This window comes from Lepus europaeus, chromosome X (assembly GCF_033115175.1).
Source record: "Lepus europaeus isolate LE1 chromosome X, mLepTim1.pri, whole genome shotgun sequence".
NCBI lineage: Eukaryota > Metazoa > Chordata > Mammalia > Lagomorpha > Leporidae > Lepus > Lepus europaeus.
This window is the reverse complement of record NC_084850.1, coordinates 100,082,829-100,108,134: the sequence shown is the minus strand read 5'-3', so window position 1 is coordinate 100,108,134 and position 25,306 is coordinate 100,082,829. Positions and strand designations below refer to the sequence as shown.

Sequence of the window (25,306 nt, the reverse complement as noted above, 5' to 3'; positions counted from 1 at the left end):
ATTTTTCTCTGGTATTACTGTATGTGATATTAATATAGCTTTTTATAAATTAATTTATGCATGGTATATCTTTTTCCATTTTTAAATTTTCATCCTACTTTATGTCACTGTATTTGAAGTGGGTTTCTTGTTGACAACATAGTGTTAGGACATGATTTTAAAATCCAGTTTACCAATCTGTCTTTTATTTCTCTACTTAAATGAGATTATTTATATTTTGCTATTTATTTTTGGTTTCTGATTATTCTGTTTTTCATACCTCTTTTTTTATCTGCCTTCTAGTCAGTTACTTAAATATTCTTTAGAATTCTATTTCAATGTATCTATAGTATTTTTGAATGTTTCTGTTTGTATAGTAATTTAGTGCTTGCTATCTTTTATATGGTTTATTACATTCTTCTAGAGTTGACATTTTCCCAGTTTGAGAGTTTGAGAGAGGTGTAGAAACCTTTCCTCCACTTACATCTTGTTATCCTCTTCCTTCATTTCTGATATTGTTTTAAAAATTTCCTCTTCATACATTGAGAACTATATCATATAATGCTCTATTTTTTTTTACCTAGAAGCCTTTTATTTAAGATATACAAACTTCATGCATTTCATATATAATTTTGGAACACAGTGATTCTTCTCATCCTACCCTCCCTCCCACCTGCACTTCCACCTTGCTTCCTCCTCCCTCTCTTATTCCCATTCTTATTTTTCACCAAAATCTATTTTAAGTCAACTTCATACTCATAAGATTAGTCCTACACTAAGTAAAGAGTTCAACAAATAGTATGAAGAAAAACACACTGTTCCTCACACTCAAGACAAGAGCTGTTCAAAATCATCGCATTTCAAAGTGTCAGTTTCACTTCTATAGATTACCTTTTAGATATTCTATTAGTTACCACTGATCAGGGAGAACATATGGTATTTGTCTTTTTGGGACTGGTTTATTTCACTAAATATAATGGTTTCCAGTTGCATCCATTTTGTTGCAAATGACAGGATTTCTTCTTTTTTTATTGTGTGTAGTGTTCCATAGTGTATATATACCATAATTTCTTTATCCAGTCTTCAGTTGATGCACAATTGTGTAGATTTCATATCCTAGCTATTATGAAATGAGCTGATGCTCTAATTTTTTAAAAAAATATTTTTGTTTATTTGGTGGGCAGAATGACAGAGAGAGAGGGAAAGACAGACAGGGAGAGGTCTTCTACTTGCTAGTTTACTCCCCAAATTGCCACAATGGCTGGTATTGGGCCTGAATCCATCTGAGTCTCCCATATAGGTGAAAGGAGTACGAGTACTTGGGCCATTTTCCACTACTTTCCCAGGCACATTAGCAGGCACATTAATAGGGAGCTGGATTGGAAGCTGAGCAGCTGGGACTTGAACTGGTGTTCTAATATGGAATGCAGGCAATACAAGTGGTAGGTGGCTTAATCCACTGCACCACAATACTGGCCCTGCCCTCTTTTTAAAAATTATTTGTATTTTATTTCATTCTTTTTAGATTTTAATTTTAATTAATTTTAACAGACTCAATATGATTTACATATACAAATTTGAGAACATGATATTCTTTTCCTCCCTCGTTCCCACTCTCCTTCCTTATATCTTTCTCTCTTTTTTCATTTGTGAGATAATATATTTTAAATTTACATTATAGTGAAAAAGTTTAATACTTCACCAAATAAGAAGTTTAGCAACAAAAAGCAAAAAGACACTAGTTTAGTGAGAATATATACGATGGCTATAAATAATAATTGAATGGGAAAATCACCATTTCACCTGTGTATAGTTTCTTGCTCACTCATAATTTCTTTAAGTGAAATAGAACCAATGATAGTGTAACAAATAGTTCCTGTGTGGTTACAAGATAGTAATTAATTTATACTTTAAGTCATTTCATCTCAACAGTTTATGCACAAGAATAATTTTGTGCAGATTGCAATGTAAATAATTATACATTACATTTTGTGTACCCTATTAGTTACCACATATCAGGGAAAACATATGGTATTTGTCTGTTTGGGACTGGTTTATTTCACTAGTGTACTGGTTGCCAGTTGTATCCATTTTGTTGCAAAAGACACAATTTCATTCTTTTCTTTATGGCTGAGCAATATTCCATAGTGCATATATACCACATTTTCTTTATCCAGTCATCAGTTGATAGATATCTGGGTTGATTTCATTCCTTAGATGTTGTGAATTGAACTGCAATTAACATGGGGTTACAAATAACTTTTTCATATGCTGATTTCATTTGGTTTCAGTAGATTTCCAGAAGTGGAATGACTGGGTCATATGCTAGATCTATTTTCAGCTTTCTGAGGTATCTCCAAACTGTCTTCCACAATGGCTGTACTAGTTTACATTACCACCAACAGTGGTTTAGGGAACCTTTCTCCCTACATCCTTGCCAGAATTTGTTGTTTTATAATTTTTGTTTGAGAGCCATTCTAACTGGGGTGATGTGAAACCTCATTGTGGTTTTTATTTAAATTATCCTAATGGCTAGTGATCCTGAGCATTTTTTCATGTGTCTGTCAGACATTTCAATTTCCTCTTTTCAAAAATGTCTGTTTAAGTCCTTTGCCCATTACTTAGCTGGGTTGTTTGTTTTTTTATTTTTGAGTTTCTTGAGCTCTTTATAGATTTTGAATATCAATCCTTTATCAGTTTCATAGTTTGCAAATATTTTCTCTCATTCTGTTGGTTGCTTCTTCACTTTTTTAAATGTTTCCTTTGCAGTGTAGAAGCTTCTTAGCTTGATGTAATCCCATTTGTCTATTTTTACTTTTATTGCCTGCACTTTAGGGGTCTTTTCCAAGAAATCTTTGCTTATGCCCAAGTATTGCAGAGTTTCCACAATGTGCTCCAGGGATTTGATGATATCAGGTTGTAGATTTAGATCCTTGATTCATTTGAGTTGATTTTTGTATAAGATGTAAAGTAAGGGTCTTATTTAATACGTCTGCACATGGAAATCCAATTTTCCCAGTACCATTGTTGAAGAGACTGTCCTTTGTCCAAGGACTGATTTTGACTCCTTTGTCAAAGATTAATTGGTTGTAGATGTGTGGGTTGATTTCTGGAGTTTCTATTCTGTTCCTTAGGTCTACATGTCTATTTTTGTGCCAGTATCATGCTGTTTTGATTATAACTGCCATGTAGTATGTCTTGAAATATAGTATTGTGATGCCACTGGCTTTGTTTTTGCTGTTTAAGATTGGTTTAGCTATTTGGAGGTCTTTTGTGTTTCCATATGAATTTTGGCATCATTTTTTTCTAGGTCTGAGAAGAATGTCATTGGTATTTTGATTGGGATTGCATAGAATCTGTATATTTCTTTCAGTAGCATGAGCGTTTTTTCCATTTTTGTGTGTCTTCTATTTCTTTCTTTAGTGGTTTGTAATTTTCATTGCAGAGTTTTTTTTTTTTTTTTTTTTTTTTTTTTTTTTTTTTTTTTTTTTTTTTTTTGCCCTCATGCTTAAATTTATTCTAAGGTATTCAAGTTTTTTTGGTAGCTATTGTGACTGATCTTACAAGTTCTTTCTCAGCCATTACACTGTCTGTGTATACAAAGGCTACTGATTTTTGTGTGTTAATTTTATAACCTGCAACTTTACCGAACTCTCTTATGAGTTCCAATAGTCTTTCAGTGGAATTAGTTCTTTGAAAGTCTAGTAGAATTCGGCAGTGAAGCTATCCAGTCCTGGGCTTTTGTTTCTTGGGAGGATCTTTATTACTGATTCAGTGTCTGTCCTGGTTATTGTTCGGTTTAGCTTTTGTATGTATTCACAATTTGGTTTTGGTAGATTGTATGTCTCTAGGAATCTATCCATTTTTTCTGGATTTTCTAATTTGTTGGCATATATCTGTTTGTAGTAATTTCTGATGATGCTTTTTATTTCTGTGATGTCCATGATTAAATCTCCTTTTTCAGTTCTGATTTTGTTGATTCGGGTATTCTCCCTCTTTTTTGTTAGTTGGGCCAATGCTTTATTAATTTTGTTTATTTTTTCAAAAATCAGATCTTCATTTTACTAATCTTTCATATTTTTGTTTAAAGTTTGTTTATTTCTCCTCTAATTTTAGTCATTTCTTTTCCTCTACTAATTTTGAGTTTGGTTTGTTGTTGTTTTTCTAGGTCCTTGAGATGCATCGATAGGTCATTTATTTGGTGCATTTTCAATTTCTTTTTTTTTTTTAAATTTTTTTTTGACAGGCAGAGTGGACAGTGAGAGAGAGAGACAGAGAGAAAGGTCTTCCTTTGCCGTTGGTTCACCCTCTAATGGCCGCCGCGGTAGCGCGCTGCGGCCGGCGCACCGCGCTGTTCCGATGGCAGGAGCCAGGTGCTTATCCTGGTCTCCCATGGGGTGCAGAGCCCAAGGACTTGGGCCATCCTCCACTGCACTCCCTGGCCACAGCAGAGAGCTGGCCTGGAAGAGGGGCAACCGGGACAGGATCGGTGCCCCGACCGGGACTAGAACCCAATGTACATTTTCAATTTCTTGATGTAGGCACCAATTGCCCTAAACTTCCCTCTTAACACTGCTTTGGCTGTATCCCATAAGTTTTGATATGTTGTATTTTCACTTTCAACAGTTTCCAGGAATTATTTGATTTCTCCTATGACCCACTGTTCTTTCAGGAGGGTGTTGTTCATCTCCACGTGTTTGCATAATTCTAGAGATTCTTAAATTGTTAATCTCCATTTGTGGTCAGAAAAGATGCATGGAATGATTTCAATTTTTTCTGAATTTGCTGAGACATGCTTTATGGACTAGCATATGCTCTATCCTAGAGAAAGTTCCATGTATTAATGGAAAGATTATGTGTTCTTCAACTGTGGGAAGACATGTTCTGTAGGTATCAGTTAGGTTCATTCTGTCCATAGCATCACTTAGCTCTGTTGTTTCTCATCTTGCTCTAGATGCTGGTGCCTCCTCGAGTACTCTGCTGTGGAAGTTGTGGGTGGTGTCCCTGCTTGCTGCTGTACATCCACACCTTCCATGCTGCTTCACAGTGTTCGTCTTCCTTCTGTGGAGTTTCCACTGCAAAATTTTCTCCAACTCTGCACTGGGAATGCACTTCCTATGTTTTTTAAAGTGGCATATCTTTTCCCTATTCAGCCATCTTGGAATCTTGTTTTATTTATTTGAAAGGCAGAGTGACACAGAGAGAGGGAGAGAGAGATAAAGAGATAGTGTTATAAATTGTGCTATAACTGTGAAACATAATTGAGAAAACTCAGAATCAGAAGGAATGTCTTGTATTTATCCATACATTTTCTGTTTCCACTGTTCTTTCTTCCTCATGTTCTAAAATTTCCTATTATCTTTTTTTTTCTATTTTGTGAAATTTCTGTTACTTTAGGATAAGTTTAATGTTGACAAATTTTCTTATTTTCCTTTACCCAGGAATGGCTTGATTTCCCCTTCACTCCTGAAGGACAGTTCCTCTGTCTGCAGAATTCTGCGTTGACAACTCTTTTATTTTATTCTCGGAAAATACATGGTTTCTGGTGAGTAATCCATTGTCATTCAAAATTTGTATCCCTATTAGAAAGGTGTCATTTCTCTCTTGCTGTTTCCAAGGTTTCTTTTTTTCCTTTTATTGTTAATTTTCAAAGGTTTGATTATGGTGAGGTTTTGTGAAAATTTCTTTAGGCTTGTCCTATTTGGGGTTTGTTTAGTTTCTTGAATCTAAGGCTTATTACTATCCCAAATTTGAAAACTTTAAGGTGTATTTCTTCTAGTGAGTATTTTCTTTTCTTTTTTTTAAAAGGTATTTATTTATTTGAAAGGCAGAGTGCCACAGAGGGAGAGACAAAGGGGGTGCAGAGAGAGAGAGAGAGAGAGAGAGAGAGAGAGAGAGAAATACCTTCCATCTGCTGGTTCATTCTCCAAATAGCCACAATGGCTGAGGCTGGGCCAGGCTGAACTCCATCCAGAGGTACTTATTCCAGGAGCCTGTAACTCCATCTGGGTCTCCCATGTGGGTGACTGGGGCCCAAGCACTCTGGCCATTTTCTGCTACTTTCCCAGGCACATTAGCAGGGAACTGCAGGGAAGTGGAACAGCCAGGACTTGAACTGTTGCTCATACTGGATGCTGGTGTACTGCACCACAATGTTGGCTCCTGGGATAAGTATTCTCATAGGAAAGAGGATTAAAATTTGAATCTGGGGGTAAAAATGTTCAGACAGTTAAAATTAAGTGATATTTTCTTTTATTTTTAAGATTTATTTATTTTACTTGAAAGTCACAGTTGCACACAGAAAGAGGAGAGAGAAAGAGAGAGAGAGAGAGAGAGAGAGAGAGAGAGAGAGAGAGAGAGAGTCTGCCATCTGCTGGTTCACTCCCCAGGTGGCCGCAATGGCTGGAACTGTGCAAGTTGGAAGCCAGGAGCCAGGAGCTTCTTCTGGGCCCACACAGGGGCCCAAGGCCTTGGGCCATCCTCCACTGCTTTCCCAGGCCACAACAGAGAGCTGGATGGGAAGTGGAGCAGTTGGTTCTTGAACAGGCGTCTATATGGGATGCTAGCACTGCAGGTGGTGGTTTTACCGCTATGTCACAGCACTGGCCCCAAATTCAGTGATATTTTCAAATAACTCTCCCAAAGTTCATGGCAATTTTTATTCACTTCAACAGTGAATAAAAGTTCCTGTTTCCCCACCTCTTCACCAACAGAAGTTATTATTACTCTATTATTAAACATTTGTCAATGTCCTAAACAAAAGTAATCAATTGCTGTTTTGATATGCATTTAGTTTTTATTGAAAAGAAACATGTTTCCATGTTTATTGACTATTTGGGTTTCTTGTTTAATGTTAATTTTCTTGTCAACTTTTGTGAGAGTAGTTCCTCTTTTTCTTATTGATCATAAAGTTTTCATTGTACATTTAAGAAATAATTCTTTTGTCATTTGTATTGATAGTGCCTTTGCCAGTTTGTTATTCGATATTTTTAACCTTGTTTTTTGTTTGTTTTGCTAAACAGAAATTTAGAACTTTTTAGCTAATAAGATTTTTTTGGTCCTGTTTAGAAAGCTTTTTTCTTCTTTCTGCAAGATTATAAAAATGACCAGCATTGTGGTGCAGCAGGTTAAGTCAGCACTTTCAATGCAGACATACTGTATCAGAGTATCAGAGCATTAGTTCTAGTCCTGACTGCTCCACTTCTGATCTAGCTCCCTGCTAATGCGCCTAGGAAAGCATCGGAAGATGCCTCAAGTTCTTAGGACCCTGCCGTCCATGTAGGAGACCTGGATAGAGTTACAGGCTCCTGGATCTTGCCTGGACCAGTTCCCAGCTTTTGTGGCCATTTGGGGGAGTAAACCAACAGATGGAATATTCATTCTCTCTCTCTCTCTCTCTCTCTCTCACACACACACACACATCACTCTGCCTTTCAAATCCATAAATCATTTAAGAAAAGATTATAAAATGTTCTTTTATATTTTGCCTAGTATTTCCATCATTTCATTCTCACATTTAAGTTTTAGAATCTATTAAAATAGCATATATTTTTATGTAGAAGCTAGGAAAATGATAACTACTAATCTTTTCTATCAGGTTAAAAACGTTTTTGTTTTATTTCTGATTGTCATAATGATACATATTTATAGGATACAATATAATGTTTGGATACAAGTATACATTGAGTAATGATACAGAGAAAATAAGCAGCATTTCTGCCACCTCAGTTATTATTTCTTTGTGATGAAACGTTTAAAAATCATCTCTTGTAGCTGTTTTGGAATATATGATACATTATCGTTAACTGTAGCTCAAGTGCTTGGGCCCCTGCCACCTATGTGGGAGACCTACAAGAAACTCCTAGCTTTGTCCTGGCCTAGTGGAAGCCTGTCCCAGCTCCAGCCAATGCTGTTGTTTAGGGAGTGAACCAGCAGACAGATTCTCCTTCCCTCCCTCCCTCTATACTCTTTCAAAATAAAAAAAATTATGTAGGATCTCTGTCTTTAATGTGCTGTACATTGCTATTTAATGCTATAATTAGTACTCCAATAGTAGTTTATTCACTTTACGTTGCTATGTGGGCAAAATGTTGAAATCTTTACCTAATATATACTAAACTGATCTTCTGTATATAAAGAGAATTGAAAATGAATCTTTACATGAATGGAAGGGGAGAGGGAGCGGGAAAGGGGAGGGTTGCGGGCGGGAGGGGGGAAGCCATTGTAACCCACAAGCTATACTTTGGAAATTTATATTCATTAAATAAAAGTTTAATAAAAAAATGGATTTTGAAAAAGAACCTATCTTTTTGAGTAATAAAAATTTTGCAGCAAGTAACCCAGAGCTAGTGCTGAGTTAATGCGTAGTGCTCGTTCATAAAATAGGGAGAATAACTTCTGCCCTGCTCCCCTCACGAGGCCATTTGTGAAGACTGTAAGAGTTAATGGTTGATTCTATGAGGGCTTATTAATACTAATGTTAACATTGGTGTTAAACTACACTATACAGCCGCTTCTACCCTCGCCCTCCACACTCTCTTGCCATCCTTCAGCAGGCATATTTAAATGAAAACCTGTCTTTAGAAAGACCCAGTATTCCCCTCTTGTCAGCCCAGCCTGGTCCAGGCAATTATGCTCAAAATTACGCCCCAATGAGAAGTCCATTAGCCGCAGAGTTCACTTTAAAACTACCCAGCCCCAGCTCCTTGCTAGGCTGGTGCCCATCTCATTTCTGCACGCTGATTGGTCCCTCGCTGGCCAATCACCACTACGCTTCCTCTTGAGGCTGCAGGTTTCAAAGGCTCCTACTGGGCTAATTGGACTGACTGACCACCGGCCAGGTTGTGCCAGACTTAGCTCGCTCACTACGACACAGAGCTCCGTTCATTTGCCTGGTCTCTCCTGGTGTAGGGCTGCGTCTGTGGTTTTTCCTGTTCTGTTCTCAGTCTCGGTGTGAGGTAGGCGCCTTTGGGCTTGTGCTGCCTGCTTGAGTGTCCAGCTCTGTTCAGTATCCCTCGAGTCCCTTGATACTTGCTGTCTTCTCTTGCAGGGATGCATGGCATCCCTGTGGCAGAAGTTCTGTCTCATTCTCCCGTCGGCGGTCCACAGAGTGAGCTCTGTGTGAAGTGGGGCAGAGAGCGTGAATTAGGGAGTGAGAAGTCAGAGCAAACAAGACTAGGTCCCAGCTTTTAGATAGAGCAGCCAGTAAATGTGTCTGAACCAGAGGACTTTTGCTGAATGTCTTTTACAAACGAAAGTGTGCAGCATAAATTTCATTCCCAAGTGCTGTAGGACCAGATGAATTAGAGATCTACTCCTTTTTTATCCCCTTAGGCTTTCCCACCGCCCTGTGCTATGGTCCGCTTAAAATCTTTGAAAGGGACCCTGGCAAAGTGCCTCTTAAAGTGCATATAAACTATCTAAGGATGTTGTTAATTTGCAGATTCCAATTTAGTAGGCCTAGCTTGGGGCCTGAGTTTTTAAATTGCTCACAAGCTCCCAGGTGATGCTAATGTTGCTTGTCCTTTGGCCTCATATTGAATATTGAGAAGACTCTGTGCCCATTGCCTCATTTTATTAGGTAAAGAAACCAAGGCACAGGCTGCCCTGTGTCACCCAGCCAGCTTGTGGCAGGGCCAAAACTAGACCCCAAGGCATCATTCCCTGCCCAGTGTTGCTGTCATTGATACCATTTGGCATTCTCTCCCTGTTCCTTGTTGTCTGCAACCTGCTTTTTTATATAAAATAGCTACTCCTTCCTAGAGGCTGTTTTGATCATCAACTCTGCTGCCCCTGTGAGGGTTTCAGCACCAGCCCTGGGATGCCCACTGGTGTCTCCAACATTTAGTGTGTGTGTAGGGGAGGTGGGGAGTCTGAAAAGGCAAAAGCTTCCTAATTTTCTTGTCCAATTAAGGTTCAGGGTTCTGCAGGAGGTAGAACATGAATGTTCTGTGGAGTGTGTCCTTTTATAAAAGGCTGCTTTTGGTGGTGTCAGTCCCCTCCCATCTCTATCCCCAGAGGCAACAGAATTAGTTTTCCTAAGTGTGGGTCCTCCAAAGCAAGTGATGAGTGTTTAGGATAATGAATGTTGTATATGACTATCATCTGCCTAATCTTACATTCTCGGAGGTTTAGTTAACCTGTAATGCTGTAAGCTAAAGTTCCTAGCCTGTTCAATGTTCTTTCCCTTTGAAATGTAAAGGTTTCAGAGCGTGAGTCTTTGGATATCTATAAGGAATTGTAGGAAGCATAAATAATAAAAGGGGAGTAAGTGGTTTTCACGTGGTGAAGTTGAGTGGGTGCACTCAATTTAGTTTTATTGCTGCTTGGCTGAGTTTTGAAGGATGAGAGAGAAAATAGGTTTGGATTTGAAGAATGAGAAGGCAAGTAAGACTTGCCATTTATTGAGTGCCATGCTCCAGGCTTTGTATATCCAAGTTAACATTGAGCCACCTGACTCTTGTGTAAGTCGTTGTGGTTATAGCTATTTTGAAGATGAGGAAACTGAGGCGCAGAGATGTTAAGAGAACTGGTTTAGAAGCCTAGTTGCTCATAGTCCAAAACCTGTGTTCATTCGACTTCCTTTCACTTTTTTGGAATGCTTTTCCATGTGATCTGAGAAACTTAATGGTATTTTAGGAATCCTAGAAAAGGTGATCTGGCTGCTTGATGGTTAATTTATCCCAGGTAGTAAGTAACTTAACTAATCTGGTACTGTAAAATGAAGAAAATTGTACCTGCATTGCTTACCGCCTGAGTTTCATTGTAAGAATAAACTGAGATAATAAATGTGAAGGCATGTAGTTGCACTGGCCTTTCTTTACCTAAAAAATGTTTTAATACTTCTTTGTCCAAAGCAAAACCCAAATCAGCTTTGCTAGGCCATTAGCAGGGAGCCAGATCAGAAGTGAGCAGCCAGGACATACAATGGTGCCCATATGGGATGCTGGTATTATAGGCGGTGGCTTTACCCAATATGGCAAAACACCGGCCCCAGTTCATCTCTTTTGCAAAAATCAATCAATCAATCAATTATAATGCAGAGTTAGAGAGATATCAATCTTCCATCTACTGATTCACTCTCCAAATGGCTGCAGTGCCTGGGACTGGGCCAGACCAGAGCCAGGAACCTGGAACTCTATTTGGGTCTCCCATATGTGTGTCAGAGACACAAGTATTTGGACCATCTCCCGCTGCCTTCCCAGGTGCATTAGCAGAAAGCTGGATTGGAAGTGGAGCAGCCAGGACTCCAACCTGCACTCTGCTATGGGATGCCTGCATTGCAGGTGGCAGCTTAACCCACTGTGCCACAATGCTGGCCCCATGTTATCTTATCTTTTGAATTTTCTTTCCTACCAGGCATCTGGAACTGGATTATAGTCTCATCTGACTGAATGAAGCCTAAAAATGCTTACTCAGACTGTCATGTGTGCATGCATGCGTGCACACACGTGTGCGGGGCATGCAATAATTCTATCTTTTGTGTAGGATTGTTATCATTGTTGTGGCTGGGACCTCATGTCTTTTCAAGAACACTGACTTTACCAGCAAGCCCCCGGACTATATAAGCTACCATGTTCTTCACTGTTTACATTACAAAACTTTCATGGAATTTATCTCCAGTATTCTGAAGTCTAAACTGGGGACTAGGCCATAGTCCTAGTGGCTCCAGAGGATGGCAAGGCATTGTGCTGGGCTTTTTACGTGGAATGTCTCATTTAATTTGAAAAACACTCTGATACTGTGTGCATACTTATCTCCATTTCACAGATAAGGTCATTGAAGTCACTTGCCCATGGTTGATTGTGATAGAACCAATGTTTGAACTTATATCTGCCTAACTTCAATGTCTGGTTTTCCTCTGGGATTACTATAGAGATACTGGGTTTTCTCAAGAATCTGAAGATAATTCTGTGATGCTTTTGGTGAATGATGTTTTAAAAATGTCCCTTTCTGATTGCAGCCCTGTCTTGGATAACGCATAGCTAAATCTGCAGAGATGTCATTGCCAAAATCACCTCCAATCTTTAAACCTAACATTAAGAGACCTCAGTACCGTAAAAATCCATTCAAGGATCGTGGCCATCATGTAGAGGTTAGTGCAAGCTGTCTTTCCTAAGTGTCACAAGTAATCTTTTCTGTTGGCTCAGTATCTATCCTCGCCTCTGAATCGTTCAGAGTATGTTCGATTTAATCTGAGAAAATGGGGAGAGGTGGCAGTCCTTAAAGTTGGAGAATACCAGAAAATGAGAAGTTTCGAAGTGTGAAGTCTTCTTTCCCATAAATGCGTGGGCCGATTGAAGGCCACTCTCTATAAGTTTCAAAGCCAAATGATACTGAACCCTCGTTAATGATCACATCTATATTCTTACTTTCCTTGAGAAGCTAAGAAGGCTTGCCAGAGGCTGTCTAGTGCATTCTGGGAAGAGTATGAAGATTATGCTAGCAAATGTATTATCATTGATTTTTTAAAGATTTATTTATTTGAAAGGCAAAATCTTCCATCTGCTAGTTCATTTGCTGAATGGCCACAATGGCTGGGAGCTGTGCCAATCCAAAGCCAGGAACTTGAAGCTTCTTCCAGGTCTCCCATGTGGTTACAGGGGCCCAAGCACTTGGGCCACCTTCCACTGTTTTCCCAGGCCAAAGCAGAGAGCTGGATAGGAAGTGGAGCAGCCAGAACTCGAACTGCCGCCCATATGGGATGCTGTCACTGCAGGCAACAACTTTGCCCACTACACCATGGCACCGGCCCCTATACATATTTTCTAATAATTTTCCTTATTTTACTAAAATGATTTTCATGGAAGAGCCAAATTTTTCCCATGTAAATTTTTTAGGAAATATTTGATACATTGATCTGGTTTCTGTTCATATTTAATTTTCTGACTAGAGTTCTGCCCCTGTAGTTTTCTTTTGTGTCAATTATGTTCCAAATCCAACTTTCCTGGAGCATATTTTGCAAGCCTAGGTTTTATTGAGTTCTGTTTCAGTTGCTGCTTTTACATGAGGCTGATTATTTCTACCTGTAGTATTAAATAGGAATTGGATAATAGATTACAGTTCATTTCGTGGCTACTTGGTAAGAAAATAATATTTTACTTTTTGCTAATTATTCATACTAGGATTATTTTTCATGAACTAGACAAGAGACTAATCATTTACTTACTTATTAGCTTAATCAATTAGAAAATGGAAGGAATTCTTCTCAGCCTTACCAGGTACTCTGTTGAATTGGATTGAACTATTGTTATCATGAATCCATTTTCTAACCTGATTACTTACTGTGTCATGTACCAACTGTTAATGGAGGAACTGGAAAAGAAAGCAAATGGTCTGATCCCAGAGTTCTGCTTCACTGACATTCTGCTCTCTGACGTTGGTAAAAAGCAAGATTTATTCTCAGAATTCTGTAAGGAAAATCGGAGACTTAGGAGACTTTCACCAAATAAAAGCTGTTGGGGATAGAGGAGCACTACAGCGTCATTTTCCCTAACCTCTAACTTCTGATAACCCTACTCATTTGGGACTTGAGTAAGGCATGCATATATTCACAGTACCTAGAAAGCAAACCTCCTCTGCATCAAAGTATTCCCCTTTCCTCCTTTCTCTCATCCTTCCTGTATATACGCTAGCAATTGAAGGTTACTCTGGATTACCAAACTCCTTTGTTAAAATACAAAATTTCCCTTGAGAGGTTTATAATCATATCAAACTACATACTTTTAAGTACTATTTCTCTCCATTTATAGTTTATGCACTTTTAAAAAGCATGCATTCTATCATTTAATCCTCAAAGGCTCTGTGAGGTAGGTGTCATTCCAGTTGAAGCTCAGAGATTAAGTGACTTGTCCAAGGCCAAGAGGTAGTAAAGGGGCCGGCGCCATGGCACAGCAGGTTAAAGCCCTGGCCTGAAGTGCTGGCATCCCATATGGGCGCCGGTTCTAGTCTTGGCTGCTCCTCTTCTGATCCAGCTCTCTGCTATGGCCTGGGAAAGCAGTAAAAGATGGCTTAAGTGATTGGGCCCCTGTACCTGTGTGGGAGCTCCTGCCTCCTGGCTTTGGATCAGTGCAGCTCCGGCCATTGCGGCCATCTGGTTAGTGAACCAGAGGATGGAAGACCTCTCTCTCTGTGTGTGTGTGTGTGTGTCTCTACCTCTCTCTGTAACTGTGTCTTTCAAATAAAATAAATCTTAAAAAAAAAAAGAGGTAGTAAAGAGCTGATCCTGGAAGACACTATCGAGGTATGTATGCTACTGTCCCTCTTAGAAATGTCTTAAATCTGCTACTTTAACATAAGAGATCCCTATGTTAGATATCCTATCTTAGATAGGATAACCATAAGCATGAAAGGAGAAAGAAGAAAAATTAGCTTCACCAAAATTTTCTCATTCTGAGAGTTAAACTGAAGGTCATCTTCTCTCTTAAAAGCCTTGTCCCTATCATCAGTGAGTACCTTCCTCAGAGACTCTGTAAGTAGCTCTGAGTGTAAAAATTTCCTTATATTGTAGTCAATTGGGGTTTATTATATGTATCTTAAGTTATCTGGAGATTCAATTCTGAAGTTTCCCCAGAACCCTGACTATGACCCATAGTTCACGAAGAGAATGTTCGCAATTGGATATATTCATTAACCTCTTTTTACTTTTTCAGAGAGTGGAGAAATCTTGTTCTTCACTGCAGGGAGTATTCACAATGAGATCAGCTTTTGAAGATCTCACCAATGTGAGTATGCCAGTCCAATCTTCTGTCATTTTGCATAAGGGTTAGATAGCTTCTTCCTTGGGGAACCTTTCCAGTTTACCATACCCCCTGAGCCTCTCAGAAACACTGAGAGCAGATTTTATTTGGAATGAGTGACTCAACTTCAGAAACTCCAGGGGGCTCTTCTACTGGCACACACCATCTGGGTCAATTGGTAGAGTTCTCTGGAAGTAGTAGGCAGAGTGAATAACAGATATGAAATTATAGATAAGGGATATGGCATTGAGATAAAGTCCAGATGTGGCTCAGTTGGCTGCCTATGTCTTAGAAGCAAGTACTTTGTAGAATCATTGTAGACTAGGGCAGTGTTTATCAGTTCAAGCACCATGGGCATTTTGGGCAGCACAATTTTTCTGTTGTGTAGGACAATAAAAAGTACTTATGTGCAGAACCATTGAGAACTGTAGTTCTGTGATCCAAGTTTGCCTCTAAGTCACCTCCCTTCTGGTATTATTAAAGGACCAGCAAACATAAAAAGTAAGAGAATTTGCTAATGGAGTATAAAATCAGGCTGAAGGTAACTGCTGGTCTTAGAAAACAATAACAACTAAAGAATACTGAGTACTTACCATGTAGTAGGTACTATTCTAAGCACTTTTTAATGTATAAACTCAGGTTATTTTCATGTAACCTTATTAGGCAGATACTGTAATCATCTGTATTTTACAGATGAGGACAATGTTGGTTTTGAAGTCTTATTTCATCCAGGCTACAGAGAAACCTGGTGAACAATTCCTGCCCAATAGAATAGAGTGTGTTTCTGTGGTTACCAGAAAACCTGTATCTGCTAGATAATGTTATACTGTCTTGGGAAGAATTGGATAAGAATTGGCAAAATTCTGTCCTTTGGATTCCTGTTGTGTAAATGATGTATGACCATCCTTCTACTAATGCAGTCACATTCTGATGCAAATTAAAATGTATGTGGTTAATTCATGGCTTTCTGCATAATCTTAGACTTACTAATAATTGGTAAAAAGAACTCCCTCCCATACACACCCCCTAAGATTAGATTTACTTCCTAATCTACTGAGCCATGGGTCTAGGAGCTTGGTTGAAATAAGGTAACCACACAAATCATGAGCTATACAGCTAGTCTTAGTGTAACTCCATTGGCCCACAGAGTCCCTAAGGGGAGTACAATGACACTTTTCAAAGGTGTTTTAGTCTGTTTGGGATGCTATAGCAAAATAGACTAGGTAAGGTTATGAATGGCAGAAATGTATTGCTGGAAATCCAAGATCAAGGTGCTGGTATCTACAGAGGGCCCGTTCTTCATAAATGGTATCTTCTAGCTGTGTTGTCACATGGTGAAAGGGGAAATCAAGCTCCCTTTGCCCTCTTTTATAAGTGCACTAATCCCATTTCTGCAAGCTCTGCCCTTATGACTTAATCACCTCCCAGCAGAACCCGTCTCTTAATACAGTCACATTGAGGATTAGATTTTGACATGAATTTTGGGCAGACACAAATATTCAGACCACAGTAATAAGGCTCCACAGTATATGAGAAACTTTCTTACTATGTTTCACTCCTTTCTTTCATGAGTGGGTTTTTTTTTATCACTATTAAGAAAGAACAGACACAAATGAACTGTTTCAATCCTAGGAAATCTGTGCCAGTATATATAACCTTCTTGGTTCTTCAAACAAACTACTGGTCACATCCTTATTGACAGTATTTGGCAGGGTGCAAGGCATCCCTGAGTGGTATTTCTGCCTCTAGCTTTCCAGCTGCTCAGAAATCCTATTTCTCTTCTGCATTCAAATTCTGCAGATTCACTTTGGTTGCCTTGAATGTTCTTTGGTGGGTTCCAGGAAAGGTTACATAATTGCAATATACCTAAACCATTCCTAGTGTCTAGGTTATACCAATGTCTGAGCTCATCAGATTGAGGGTTGAGGGGCTCCTTTCGCTCTGAATTTTGGGGATTCCTTATATGATGATTTGCTCCTTCCTGTTAGTATTACTAGGTCTCTGTGTCCCTATCTTTGGCTTTTCAACATTTGTGACAGTGAGATCCTGGCTTGTTAAAAAGAGTTGATATGTTTTAATAAGCTGATCTATGAATTTTTCACCCTCCCTCTTATCATTTGCAGAATGGGAAGGGCATTTGTTATGACGAAGCAGGTGCTAAGATAAGGAGATAGGGCCTATATCCTTGTTTACCTACGTAGTTTCATGTTTGGATTTTCACCTCTATTCTATTTTGTGGTGAAAGAATTCTGGAGAAGAATGTGTAATTGTCCCTTGAGCTTAGGTCTGAAAGTATCAGTGCTTTGAACCTGCATATATGGTGAGTAAAGAGGTTAACTTTGGAGGTTAGGATCTCTACCTCTCTTTTGTCCAGAAATGCACCTGTTTTCCCATTCTGAATCTTGATTGCATATACAGTGAGTTTGTAAAACTAACATGAAAGTGGTGCCAAGCTCTTTGAAGAGCAGAGGTGGATGACTTGAGGACCCAATAAATAATTCCCTATTAAGTTACACTTGCTCATTATGATCTGCTGACACAGAGACATACTTTTTGTTCCACATTTCATTTGGAAATCACTTCAAATTTGCAAAGCATTGCAAAAATAAAGAATATTCTTATAACTTTTACTATATTTGCTTTATCATTTGTTTACATATACCATGGCTTTTAGTTCCCCTGAGTACTTCAGTGTGTTTTTCCAAAGAATAAGGAAATTGTCTCATATAACCACAGTACAGTTTCCAACTGTATAGATTTATACTGATGAAACACTTTTATGTGATTAGCCATTTTCCAGTGTTCTCATTTGATGTCATAATACTCTTTAAATGATTTTCTGCTCCAGTAAATGACTCTAATCTCACTCTGGCCAATTACTTGCCTTATCTTTTTAGCCTCTTAGCCTGGAACATTTCCATAGCCTTTGTATTTTTTTTTAAGGAATACAACTTCATGAATTTAATATATACACAATTGGGAAGATGGTGCTTCTTCCCCCCACCTCCCTCCCTCCCATACTCCTGCCTTTCTTCCTCTTCCCTCTTCCTTTCTCAGTTTTATTTTTTGCAGAAATCAATTTTCAGTTAATTTTTATACTCATAAGATTAACCCTATACCAAGTAGGGAATTCACAGTATTTTTTAAATATTTATTTTTTTAGGATTTATTTATTTATTTGAACGAGTTACACAGAGAGAGAAGGAGAGGCAGAGAGAGAGAAGCCTTAATCTGCTGGTTCACTCCCCCACTGGCTGCAATAGCTGGAGCTGCGCTGATCCGAAGCCAGGAGCCAGGAGCTTCCTCCAGGCCTCCCACATGGGTGCAGGGTCCCAAGGACTTGGGCCACCTTCCACTGCTTTCCCAGGCCATAGCCGAGAGCCAGATCAGAAGTGGAACAGCTGGGACTCAAACCAGTGCCCATATGGGATGCCAGCACTGCAGGTGGTGGCTTTACCAGCTACACCACACTGCCAGCCCCCTAAATATTTGTTCTATTTACTTGAAAGAGTTACACACACACACACACACACACACAGGGTTGGGTGAGGGAGAGGAAGAAGGAGAGAGAGAAATATCTTCCATCTGCTGGTTCACTCCCCAGGTGGCTGCACCAGACAGGATTAGGCCAGGCTAAAATCAGCAGTCAGGAGCTTCTTCCAGGCCTCTCACATGGGTAGCAGGGGCCCAAGGACTTGGGCCATCTTCTGCTGCTTTACCCAAGCCATTAGCAGGGAGCTGGATTGGAAGTGGAGCAGCCAGGACACAACATGTACCCATTTGGGATGCTGGCATTGCAGATGGCAGCTTTACTTGTTATGCCACAATACCGGCTCTACCTTTGTATGTTTTTTTTAATTTTCATAACATTGTTATTTTTGAGTGATGGAGTCCCACCCAAATCCCTTTAAGCATTTTAAATTATTAACTTTTTGTTTATTTGAAAGGAGGTGGGGGAGAGAGCTGGTTCACTCCCCAAATGCTGGCGACAGCTGGAGCTGGGCCATGCTGAAGCTAAAGGCCCAGAGCAAAATCTGGGTCTTCAATGAGGGTGGCAGGAACCCAAGTACTTGAGCCATAACCTGCTGCTTCCCGAGGTGCACATTAGCAGGAAGCTAGAATCAGAATTGGAGCTGGGATTTGAACCCAAGAACTCTCATATGGGTTGCAGGCATCCAAATGCCTTCTCCTCAACTCCCCTTTAACAGTCCTCTTTGTGTGTTTAGGTGATGTTTCCTTGTACTTGGATCAATGTTATAGATTGTGGACTGGAATACTAGTATAGGTGTAGGTGATGCTCAGTCTTTCTTAATGTATCATCTCTGGGAGCACATGTTTATCTGTCCCTCACTGTTGATGTTAATTTTGATCACCTGGTCAAAATGTGACCTGGTTTCTCTACTGTATAGTTCCTGTATTTTTCCTCTTAAAACTCATAAGCAGTCTGTAGGACATATTCTTTATAAAAATTTATTTATTTGAAAGTCAGAATTACATAGAGAGAGGAAGAGGCAGAGAGTCAGGGATCTTCCATCTGTTGGTTCACTCCCCAAATGGCTGCAGTGGGCAGGGCTGGGCCAGGTCAAAGCTGGGAGCTCGGAGCTTCATCTGAATCTCCCATGTGGGTTTCAGGGCCCCAAACACCTGGGCCATCCTTTGCTGCTTTTCCCAGGCCCTCATCAGGGAGCTGGATCAGAAGTGGAGCAGCTAGGACACAAACCGACACTCATATAGGATACAGGCGGCAGCTTTACCCACTAGTCCACAACACTGACCACTAGGACATACTCTTAAGAGCCTGTAAATAACTTGCTGTTCATCAAAATGTTCCCTAGATTTAGCATCCATTGATTTTTTTGTCTAAATCAATCTTTATTATGATTATTCCAACTCCAGAACTTCCCCACTTAGCAGTCTTCCCTTGGCATTCTACAAGCCTGAGCTTTTCCTTCTCCCCTGTTTGTTTATTATTGATATGGACTCATGAATTGCTGTTTTTTCCAGTGGTTTATTGTTTTTATTGTACTTTATTTTGGTACTTGAAATGTCTCAGTTATGGTCAGTAGGAGTCACTTCAATGTGGGATGCTCTTATAATTTTTTTTTGAGCATTTTCTTTCCAGCACAAAAAGACGTTCCTGTTCGATGTCATAGCTACTTTGTCCTGGCACTGGAGTCAACCATTTCTCCAAAGAGTTCTGATTCCTTTTAATGGGGAACAGTATTATATATCAAGATCTCAGTGGTAGCTATGCTACTAGTGTCTGCTTTTTCTGCCCTTTCAGCAGAGAGAGCTAGGAAAATCTGTTTCACACACTTGTACATATACACATAAACACATCTGTATTCATATATATATATATATATATATATATATATACAAAAATACATACACACACACAAACACATACTGTTTAAGAAACCATGGATTTACATAGCTCCACTTTCCATAACAAATTTCTTTCTTGCATTCCCCAGTCTGTCTGTCTGTCTATCTATCTATGTATGTTCCTTTTTCTGCAATGAGAACGCTGGTTCTCAAGAACATGGACACATTTTCTCAGTACTGTAATACTTCTAAAATAGTTTCAAAGTTACTTCCAGCTGTACTATTGTAACAAATCTACTAAAAAGAGTTCCAGATTTATTTGCAGTCTCTACCTCCCACAAACCTATCCTGATCAAGAATGTATATATCAGAGTATATAGTTATATTTATAAGTTATATGGATTGGTTATTTCTTATTTTCTTTAGTTTCCCTCTTTTCCCTTTAATGCGGACATGGTATTTATTTGAAATATAAATAGATTCATGTTTCATTTGAAAAGTATAACTTAAATTTGTTTTTACTGACATTATTCACAGTCCCGGGATCTTTCCTACTATTTAATAGAGGCAGTCATGATTAGAGTCTGTTGTGGAACTCCCCAGAGCCCCACATTAATTAAATACCATAACTCAATGACATGGGACACTTGGATCAGAGATAGCATTGTGTTAGAAATCTACTCTGAAAAACTAGTTGCTTTTAGCATGCTCAGGTGACAAAGCCAGTCATACCACCATTATCCCCTCTGTACATCTTTAAAAGGAGTGGAATGTGATGTTAAGAAAGCTAGCCAGTTCTGTATTCCTTGGAAGCACTTAAGGCTGCTACTTGGCCCGTATGTACTGTGCTACTATAGGGCTTGTTTGGTGCTAGCTTCTACTGTGGTTGGTTGATCCAGTGCTATACTGGTTATGAGATATTTAGATTCTCACTCCTGTGAACACCCAAAGAAGATGGGGAGGTGGGTCAGGACCTGTAAGAGCCATCTACTGGAACATTTGTTGTTCTCTTCGTTTGACTGCCTCCTTCTCCCTTATTTTCCATAGGCTTGTCAAATTCAACCTGCCCAGCCCAAGAAGGGATATAATGAGTTTGTAAAAGATGTTTCCAAGAAGACAAAGGGGAATATAGCTCTAAGCTTGACCAAAACCAGCAAGATGAATTCTGACAGGTGAGTACGAGGATGTTGAGGTGGATTCATTCTGAAAGGAGGAGCATGATGGGAGCAAGAGGCGCAGAGTCACCACACAGACCCCGGGAGTCCGGTGAAAGCAGGCCAGAGGCAAGAAGCCTGCAGACTCATTTATTTCAGTTGGTACAGCAGCTTAAATAGCCAAGGCAGCCTATCTGGTCAAGGGGCGGTCTATGCCCTAACCAATCACAGCCTGATGCCAGGCAGTTTCCGAAGCCATCCAATCACAGCCTGTTGCCAGGCAGGCTCCGTTGTCATGTGGTTTCCAAAGCCATCCAATCACAGCCTGTTGCCAGGCAGTTTCCGTTGCCAGAGGCCATCTTGGCATGGCCTTCTCATTCCACCACAGGAGGAGGCTCAGCTGACATTGTTTCAGATGATAAAGGTGAGTATGTGTCATCCTTTTGATCCCCTTCTGTCCTTGTTGAGACTATATTTAGCGAGTCACAGTGGTAACTACTATATTAACCCTGAGTTCTGAGGTAGGCCCAGCTGTGGATGCTGCAGAGTTACAAACTTTTTCTCTTTTTCATGGTGTGTGTGCACATATTCAAAGAGCTGTTCTCATCAAGCAATTTATCAAAAGACCTTAGCCTTCTCTCTTTTAGTAATTCAGTCACTATTTGAGTAGGTCTGGAGACAACTTAACTTTTCTGGGATTCTCAGGAGCTGGCTGATAGCTTACCAGTCTGCTTCTCCCGTTAGAAGATTTAAGGGAGGTTTGTCCCTCATGACCATGGAGACATTACTATCTCCCTGTGATAAGTATGATAATAAAAGCCAGATCATATATGAAAGCATAATATGGATTTCAGGAGAAAACATGTAGCGACCTAGGCATAGAACTCTATAGTATGCTAGTTACTTGATTTATCAAGGTTCCTATCCATTGATGTTTTACCTTCTAATCTGTCTCTTGAGGTGGAAGCCTTTTCCCCTTACATAGCTTTGATAAATATAGCAACAAAGCAGGTATGGTAGATGAGTACCCTTGGAACTATGTTTTTCTTACCAAGACATTGTTTTGTTTACCAGATATAAGCCAAAACCAGTAGTAGCCTCTTCCACACTGGTACTAAATAAGGAGAAACTGCCCCCTGTGGAGAAATCTACCATCTCTAAAGCACCCACTACTGAGGAGGCATCCGCCCTCAAAAAAACACAAGTTTCAGAAGATGAAGAAAGTTGTGACCATATAACCATAGTCAGCAAATTATCATCTTCAAGGAGGCGATTTTTGAGGTGTGAGATGCCCTTATTGAAGAAGACACTTGCTTTTCAGAAAGAAAATGACAGTGACAATGACTTTTTCCTAGAAGAAATGGCAGTTAAAAAGAGACGTAAAATGGAGGAAGCCACCACCAAGAAGACATTGCCCTCCGAGCAGAAGACAAGTGCACGTAAGGAATATAAGTTCAGCTGGAAAGATTTCCTTTCCACTGACGATAGCAGTGATGATGACAATCCCTTTGGTGTGCGGTTTTTGAAGATTAAGAAGAAATCTAAGACTGAAAAGCCAACCACGAAGCCCTTATCCTTAAAGATGTGTACTCCTCAAAGGAAGAGTTCCCACAGGAAGCCCCTGGCATTGCAGTGGGTCAGCTGTAAAGACAAGCCACTCACTAAGGAGCCATTTTCCTTTAATAGAAAGCCTGCCATGGAGAAGGAGTCCCTTTGCCAGGAGCCATCTGCACTGCGAGAGAAACATGCCAGTGAGGAGAAGTCGCTTTCTAGGGAGGCTTTGGCTCTTAAGAAGAAGCGTGCCATTGAAGAGGCACCTCAGTCCAGCACTATATTTCCAAAGAAGCAGAAGCAGGCCATTGGATGGGCCGTGTTCCCTTCTATGCCACCAGTATTGCAGAAGGGCTGCCCTGCAACTGAGGAGCAAATCCTCCCCAAGATACCATTGTCCTCAAATAAGGAGCAAGTCACTAAGAGACCGGTGACGCCCTTACGGAAGCCCCTGGTCTTGCAGAAGAACACCTTTCAAGAGGACTCAGTGAATAAGAAGCTGCTGTCCTCTAAGAAGCAGCCTTTCAATGCAGGGGACGTCCTTTTGAAGGCTCCATCAGCACTGACAGAGAAGCGCACTGCTCCTCAGGAGGTGTCCTTCTCAAAGAAGAAGAGCACCATGGAAAAACAATCACCTATTAAGAGATCCTTGACTTTGAAGGCAAAGCCTACCGGTGACGAGATATTTTTCTCTCCAGAGCTCTTTTCACCTGCTGTGACACATGACATTGCTGAGTCCACCTCTCAGGTGTCTTTGGTCTTGCTTGCGAAGCCTGATCCCAAAGAGGACTCTTTCCATGAGCTGTTGACCTTGAAAGACAAAAGCATCACTGAAAGGGAGTCCCTTGGCAGTAAGAAGTTGCTTTTGAACCAGTTGTCCACTGAGGCAGCAACAAGCACAGAGTGCCAATTATCTTCAGAGAAGGAACCCACTGCTCAGGGGAAGAGAGGCCTCTTGCAAAAGCAGTTGGCTCCATGGAAGAATATCACCAAGAATGAGGAGCCTTTTACTAAGCAGCCACTGGCCTTGCAGGAGAAGTCCCACTCCAAGAAGGGGCCTCTGTGCCAGCAGCAGTTTTCTTTTAAGAGGAGTCTCACATTTGATGAGGAGTGCTACTCTCAGGGGCCTGTAATATTTCAGGAGAGGGCAAGAATGAAGGGGGTCATCCTGCAGAAGCAGCCCAGCCCCAGGAAAGAGGAGGCTCCGTGCAAGCAGCAGCTGTCCTTTCAGAAAAAGCTGTCCCTTGAAAAGGATAGCCTCTCTGAGGGGCCCTTAATATTTCGTGAGATGGCAAGAACCAATGACGCTAAGCTGAGGGAGCCCTGTGCTTCACAGGAGAAGCCCAGCCCTGAAAAGGGGACTCTGTACAAGAAGTGCTTGTCCTGTAAGAAGACTCTCACATTTGATGAGGAGTGCTACTCTCAGGGACCCGTGATATTACAGGACAGGGCAAGAGTGAGGGGGATTAACCTGAATGAGCACTGGGCCTTTCAGAAGAAATCAAGCCCTGAGAAGAAGAAGCCCATAATCAAAGAAGCATTAGCCTCAGAGGCAAAGACTGTCATCAATGGGCCATTCGTTCTCAAGGAAGTATTGATCTTGAATAAGAACCTCACCACTGGGAAGAGGTTGTTCTTTGAAGAAACAATGGCTTTGGGAGAAAATTCTTTCCCCAAAGGAGCTACCTTTCTCAAGACATTCTTAATGGTCCCCCTAGTTAAGACCAGCTCAGACATGTCCAGCACTGCCCTTGGATCCAGATTGGTGACTCCCAGAACTCCCACCACGTTTGGTGTGCACAGGTCCAGTTCTGACGGCAACTCCAGTACGTGTGAATTTTCTTGCAACAAATTTTCCACACCTAATGGCAAGGGAGAACAGGTACAGGTATTAATCTCTTCTTAAATTAGCTGAAGTGTTTTGTTGTCCTGGGGTTGGCTGCTAGCAAAGAGATTTTTTTCTGTCTTCCTAAGCAATGAACTGTGTATAAGTAGTGGGAGGTCTATATATAAAGCAAGCAAGCATTTCTTGGATCTACTTTGAGTTTTATTGAATGATACATGATGAAAAAAATCATCTCTTCTCACATTTTGTAGCCTAAGGTTACCCCACGATATGCGATAAATTTATCAGACTATTTGGTGTTTTTCTCTTAAGTTAAGTTGGTCTTGTAGAGTCTCTTGACTTCCTGATTGGTATAAGTGATAGATCTAAGCAATCAGAAACTATTTATTCCAAGAATACATACAAGAATATGGAATATTGTGCTATATACTTGAGCTTTGCAATAGTGGTTAGACCATTTCATTCAGGAAATTATCTTATTCATTTCAGTCTACAATATAGTAGGCTTTAGTCAAAGATAAAGTTCACTGGGGCATCCCTCCTGGCAGGTGGTATTTAAGTTGTAAATTAAAAGAGTGATGGATGAGATTTAGCAAGCAGGAGGAAAATGTCCTTTTTCAGATTTATTTTTTATTTATTTGAAAGGCAGAATTATAGAGAGAGGAGAGAGAATGAGAGCGAGAGAGATATCTTAGATCTGCTGGTTAATT

The 25,306-nt window shown here is 40.1% G+C and overlaps 1 protein-coding gene across 1 annotated transcript in view; it reads left to right on the top strand.

The window, feature by feature from the left end:
- The first annotated feature begins 11,977 nt into the window (after positions 1–11,977).
- Positions 11,978–25,306, top strand: part of LOC133752796 (G2/mitotic-specific cyclin-B3-like) — a 33,203-nt gene continuing 19,874 nt past the window's right edge. The window contains 4 exon segments of the mRNA XM_062183107.1: positions 11,978–12,073; positions 14,631–14,702; positions 21,093–21,217; positions 22,274–24,632. Of these exon segments, the coding sequence (XP_062039091.1) occupies positions 11,978–12,073; positions 14,631–14,702; positions 21,093–21,217; positions 22,274–24,632 (2,652 nt within the window).